Source organism: Lactuca virosa, chromosome 5 (genome assembly GCF_052849685.1).
Source record: "Lactuca virosa cultivar CGN04683 chromosome 5, Lactuca_virosa_CGN04683_v6, whole genome shotgun sequence".
Taxonomy (NCBI): domain Eukaryota; kingdom Viridiplantae; phylum Streptophyta; class Magnoliopsida; order Asterales; family Asteraceae; genus Lactuca; species Lactuca virosa.
Window position 1 is genome coordinate 204,577,674 of NC_136430.1, and position 6,363 is coordinate 204,584,036.

A 6,363-nucleotide genomic window follows, 5' to 3' on the forward strand; every position below is an offset into this window, starting at 1 on the left:
TTGAAACAAAATGAGTTGTCACATAGTAACCATGACATGTGCTTGTGAGAGCTTGTTTTACAGCAAAATAACAAGTGGCTCTCTTACATGTCATGTCATGAGAGAGCTTGTTTGTTGCAGCAAAATCACAGGTTGCTCTCTTACGTGTCATGTTATTATTGGTAGATTGTTAACCCACTTACTTTTTGTAAGTTAGTATATATAGTCGATGTTCGAGAATGTAATGCAACTTTTTTGCATGTTTGTGTTATGCTTTGTCATTGTATTCTTGATTCAACAACTTATACATGTAGGAAGTGAGTTAACAGATTTACCTTGTGGCATGTGACACTGACCTTAAAATACTTTAATTATCCGGGTTGCCATGAATGGGCTATACGCCCTAGTTGAAGACCCCCATCATAAATGGGAAATGCCCAAAGAAAAGTTTAATAGTGATTAATGGCATTAAGTAACAGAAGTTACATATGCATTAAGTGATTTCCTTTCCTTTTATTTTCTTTAGAAAAATACGCAATAGAATTCAAAATTGTTTTTGATTAGTCACATTGTAGTTCAATTTGATTAAATATCAAGATTGCTCACTTTGCTACAAATGAGTGAGCAAAAAAAAAAATAACTGCAAATAATGAGTGAGCAACAACTTGGTGCTCAATATGTGGGAATTGATTGATCAACCTTGAGTGCATATGCATGGATTCCACCCGCAATGTTGTATATTTTTCTAAACCCCTTCACAATTCACAAACAAACATTCATATGTACCATGTTTAGTTAGGTATTAAGAACTAGGGTTAAATGCAAGAAACAGCAACATACTTCCTACTTATTTTTTGTGTATTTATATTTCTTTCTATTACAACATTACATTGTACTTTGTTTTTTTTTTCTTATTAGGATATTATACTTTGAAAAAGCTCCCAATTTATATATAACAAAGAAATAAGTTGTGTTTGGAAGACATGATTATTTATAATATATTTTTCAAAGTAAAATGTTGTAACAAACAATACAATGAAACCAAATTGCTATTTCTTGCATTTAACCCTAAGTATATTATCTATTACCTATCTGAAGTATGAATTTGACATTACAAAAGAGAAAAAAAAAAAAAAAAAACCGTTTTTTTTGGTGTGTGTGTGTGTGAGAGAGAGAGAATAAGATGAGAAAATTACCTGTGTTTGCAACCATTTGGCAACTTGCAATGAGCGCATTCCATGATGACACTAAAGAAACACATAATGTAAGTTGTAATCATAAATCAAGAAAAAATAATATTTAAAAACGTGAATTATTCGTGTTTTTTTTGCATAGAATAGAAGATACACATACCAGAACATAAGTATCCTTTTGAGGATCTAACTTTGTGGTGATTTCTGGGCCCCACGTCCCAAACTGCTGAAGAGGAAGAACTTGAAATCCTGATAAAGAGGCTCTCTCCCTGTTCAACAAAACAAACAGACCTTATTTCATTCTAATTCTATCAATCAAACTCCAGTTTAATAATAATAAAAAGTTACAACTTACACTTCATGTGGTTCTCGAACATCAATGCATTGAGCATCTTCAAGGAAATCAGGATCTTGCAATTTTACATGAAAATCTTCAGGTTGAATGTCTTCAAGTACAGATTCTTCCCTGAAATAATATTATATTATATAAAACCTCAAAATCATCTCTAAACTCTGATATACAAGAGAAATTAATACCTCTCTGATAAAACTTGCAATAAATGCCATCCAAATTGAGTTTTACATTTAACCACTTTGTTTAATGGAGCATTAAATGCAGCTTCCTCAAACTCAGGCACCTGCAATAATATTAATACCACGTGTGTAAATCGATAAAACCAAAATATATATTATATAATATTAATAATTATTAAGTTAAGGTTTATACCATTTGCCCCTTTCTAACCCAACCAAGCATACCACCTTCTTCCTTTGATGGACAAATTGAATATTCAACTGCCAAGTCACTTAAATCCTCCCCTATAGGTAACAAAGATTTAAAAAAAAAAAAAAAAAAAAAGATTTCTTTTTAACTACATGAAAAAATGGCATTTGGTTTCTCAAGTAATAAGAGATGGGTTAAGGTGGTTAAACTTTCTAATTTTGTTTCACTTTGTCAAAATTTGACAACTTTGACCGGTTAACTTGCTGACATGGCATCCACATGGTGTTGACATGACACCCACATGTTGAAATTTTCAATTTCTTTTATCGTTTTGAATCATATACTATCCAAATACTATAAAGAGTAAATTACATATTTGGTCCCTGTGCGCCTTTTTCTTTATCAAAAATCACAAGTTCAAAAATTTGGACTGAACTGAACTTGCAATTTTGTGTAAAGCATAGGGACCAAATTTGAAATATACTCTGATATAAATATCAATAATTAAGATAATCAAATAATTTGATGAGGACCATGTGGATGCACATGAACACCATAGCCTATCAAACTCAGTGGCACACATGTGGATACCACTTTAAAGCCACATCAACAGGTTAGTTCAAAGTCAAACTGATCAGATTTTGACTCAGTGACTTAATTGGAACAAAATTAGAAAGTTTGTTAAATGATGACATAATAAAGAAAGAAAAAGTCATAACCTAACCTCGTATAACTCTTTTCTGCAGCTCATACAAAATATTTTGATCCTCCTCTTTAACAAGCAAGTGCTGCACCAATACTTCTCTACCAACATCACTACTCCCAGTACTATATGATGCTGGAATTAAACAATATATTTCAAGTAAACCTTTTTGTTGAAAGTAGAAACTTTATAAATTTGATTATAACAAAGGCACAAAGCAAGATTTGTAGGATTTTTAAACATGATTAACATCCTCCAAGCTTTACAATATATAAAGAAAAACAATTTGAATGCTATATCCATTATCCCCTATTGTTATAACTTACAGGAAACATGAATTGCAACTCGTTTGTGTATTGGAAAGTTGAGATGTCTTAAACTGTATTTATTTTCCTTTACTTTTCTACACAAAACATTTCCTCCATATATGTAATAACTTTCTTGTTTATGTTTCAAAGGGTCTTTACAAACAGTAGATATTATATGTTTGAGTCTTATTACAAAGTTTGAAAACTTCGTTTTTTTGTACTCCTGTGTTATAGATGTAATTCCCTGGTTTCCGTTGAAATAAACGTATAAAAACATCACTCTGGAATCCAAAAAATGACTCGATTTGGCCACAAAATCCAATGTGTGTCTCTAATTTACCAATAGACAGAGTATCACGTTTCTAGGTTTCCACATTTGAGAGTAACCAAACTGAAATGCAGTTCATATGCTGCCTCTAGTTTTCTACAGAACCGTGTTAACAAGAAAACAGAATAATACCTGATGCTCTGGGAGCTGGATGATCCATCATGCGCAGAACCCTTTTCAAAGTAAGAGAAGATGTCGAATAATTAAGGGTTTGGGATACAAGGGCAGATGATGGAGCAAATGCGGTGGCGATTCTCCTGGCCGAAGATGAAGGTGTGAGATTAAAGATTGGAAAGAGAGAGAGTCTAACAGCGCATATGCTGATAGCTGGGGAAGCTATTGATGGTAGATTACAAGAAGCTCTCAGCATACTTTTGGGTTTTGTTTTACTTGGTAGGGTTTAGTTTTAGTTTTGATTTCTATTCTCTAAGGAGTTGGTGTTTGGGGAAGAGAGACTGACAAGGAAGACGACGGGATAAAAATTGTAGGAATCTAGCAAATATCGAGGAATATCACACCCGGGGTTATAACCTGACCGGGTCAAGATATAAAAATCATAAATTAAAAATTAAATTAATTTTATCCAGTTAGTTGTATATTGCTTCAGTTAGTTTGTTGAATCTTTTTTTTTTTTGAAATAATTTAGGAGTAGTGGCGGAGCTACATTGGGCGGTGGGGTACTACAACATCCTTAAAAAAAAATTTGTATATACAAAAAAAAATTATTTGTAAACATGTCCTATGTTATTGTACCCCCAACTCAAAGTAGTGTACCATGTTTTTTAATGTCCGAGATAAGATAACTACATAAAATATATATTGACAATGTTTACTCCCCCATATCAAAAATCTGGGCTCCGCCGATGGTTTGATCTAGTGGAGTATTATAACACTTATACTCTGGTATGTACCTTATGACCCTTTTATTTTTGGAGTTGTGCATTTTAGTCCCTGAAGTAGTACGCAGGGTGTACCACTTGGTACGCTTAGCGTACTACTTGTAAAGCCAGTATGCGGGGCGTACCACTTGGTACGCTTAGCGCACTGAGTTGAGGATGAGTCGGGACCCAGGTCACGTACGTTGGGTGTACGTATTCGTACGCTGGGCGTACGTGGACTTTAATGAAACCCTAGCTGGGGGTTTTCCACCCTATATAAACGTCCTTATTCATTAGGGTTGGCCTCCTTACCAGCCTCTAAAGCCCCAAAACCCTAGAAGCAAGGCTTAGCCTCCATTGTTGAGTGTTTAAGCCTTTGGATATATTTTGGTGTTCATTTTGTGCATTTTCAAGGAGTTGGAGAAGCTTGAAGTTGCTTAGCTTGGAGAGAATGTCTTGGATCCAGAATCACCACACTTTTTGCAAAGCTTTTGAGGTATCAAGTTCTCATCTTGACTTCTAGTTGTTTAGATCTTTTTTTGGTATGATTTGTCATGCTTTTGGCCATTTTTGGGTGGATTGTTGAGTTAAGACGTCCTAAGGACTTATCCTTTCAGATCTAGGTTTATCTTGGGCTCCTTTAGCATAAAGGTGCCAACTTTATGGAGTATAGGGCTTCATGCATGCATTAAGTCCCTTATTAAGTCCTTGTTGAGCTTAAGAGCTTCATTTAGCCATGAATGGACGTAAACTTAGCAACTTTACGTGGTAATCCAGCTCAAGGAAGTCAGATGTACATTCTGGAGTGAAGTCTTATTGGGTTAAGAGTTGAAATGAGAAGGTGGCTAAAACGGGAAGAGTACGATGGGCGTACAAGCCTGTACGCGCAACGTACAAGCCCTTGAGCCAGTACGCTTAGCGTACAAGCTAAGTACACCCGCGTACTCAGTCAGGTGGCTTTTCGATTTTGGGATTTGAGTTTGGGCAATGTTTTTGGGCTTAAAAGATTGGGATTTAGTTTGGCCATCTGAATTTGGGAGTTTTAGGCCAGAAACATTATTGGGCCTTGGGTTGAGGCCGATGAGAAGGGATTGGGCCCAATTGGAAATTGGGCCATATTTGGGCCTTGATGGATTATTTGACTTTTGGGCCTTTTAGATTGAGAGATTGGGCCTTAGTCTTGGGTCAATCTAGGTTATGGGGTAAAGTAGTCTTTTTACCCCACCATGTTTAGCTCGGGGATTTGTCGGATCAGCAGCCAGGGATTATCCGTTTGATTTAGCATTTCAATGTGAGTTACCTCACCATGTTTAGCGGGTCGAAGGCACCAATGTCGACCCTTGATTTGTTCTGTTAGATTACTCGTTGTTTGTGTGACACTAGTATGTGTATGTGCTTGTGTGTTGTTGGGCGGGGCCCGATGATTGTCATGTATGCTATTATCTGTTATTAGATATGAACTGTATGTGGGCGGGGCCCGTTATGCAAGTTAGGGTGGGGCCCGTTATGCGAGTTAGGGCGGGGGGCGTTATACTCATTGGGTGGGGCCCGTTATGCGAGTTAGGGTGGAGTCCGTTATACTCTTTGGGCGGGGGCCGTTATGTGTTTTACGTTTGGTATGTGGTATCTTAGGGACTCACTAAGATTTGTGCGTACGGTTTTCAATTTATGTTTCAGGTACTTCCGGTTCCAATGAAAAGAGCTCGGGTTGACTGCATCGCACACATCACATGGATTCCGCTTTTGAGATATCACTCTGATTGTTATGATGTTGAGATACTTATTTTCATTTGAGTTGTATGGACAATGTTTTTGGAATACTGTTTTGTTTAAATTAAAAATGAAATTTTTGGATCATATTTTTGGGACGTTACAAGTTGGTATCAGAGCCTTGATTTGAGGGATTTGGGCACACTCTCGGGTGCATCTGAACTTAAACTGAGGATTTGGTAAAGTTTTTCAAAAAGAAATATATTTATAAGAAAAAGGGTTTTTCTAAAATAAGAAAGGGTGTGGTGCATGCATTCAGCCGAACTCAAGTAAGTTTTCCCAAAATACCCATACATGTTATATGATATGATTTGATCTGTGAATCATATGCTAGTTAAGGCTAAGGATCTGCTCAGTTTTTGCATGATAGAATGCTAGGAGAGATGCATTTTTATGCATGTTGTATAAGCTTGTAGACTTGCATGATGGTACTGATCAGTCAGTAATAGGAAGGCCTGATTAAGTTATGCTTGATTCTGG

The 6,363-nt window shown here is 36.0% G+C and overlaps 1 protein-coding gene across 1 annotated transcript; it reads right to left on the bottom strand.

Moving 5' to 3' along the window:
* Positions 1–468: 468 nt before the first annotated feature.
* LOC145111799 (rhodanese-like domain-containing protein / PPIC-type PPIASE domain-containing protein) lies at positions 469–3,740 on the bottom strand. Its single transcript, XM_079048048.1, has 8 exons — positions 3,368–3,740; positions 2,621–2,734; positions 1,900–1,991; positions 1,710–1,810; positions 1,528–1,638; positions 1,333–1,441; positions 1,176–1,226; positions 469–732 (listed from the first exon to the last, which is right to left on the bottom strand). The coding sequence occupies exons 1-8, from the start codon at positions 3,603–3,605 to the stop codon at positions 652–654; spliced, it is 897 nt and encodes a 298-aa protein (XP_078904174.1). The 5' UTR covers positions 3,606–3,740; the 3' UTR covers positions 469–651.
* Between the last annotated feature and the right edge of the window lie 2,623 nt (positions 3,741–6,363).

Coding starts and splice junctions, on each gene's coding strand:
- LOC145111799 (XM_079048048.1), bottom strand. CDS start 3,605: ATGCTGAGAGCTTCTTGTAATCTACCATCAATAGCTTCCCCAGCTATC. Junction 1,639..1,709: donor TTGCAAGTTTTATCAGAGAG/GTATTAATTTCT, acceptor ATATTATTTCAG/GGAAGAATCTGTACTTGAAG. Junction 1,442..1,527: donor GTTCGAGAACCACATGAAGT/GTAAGTTGTAAC, acceptor TTTGTTGAACAG/GGAGAGAGCCTCTTTATCAG.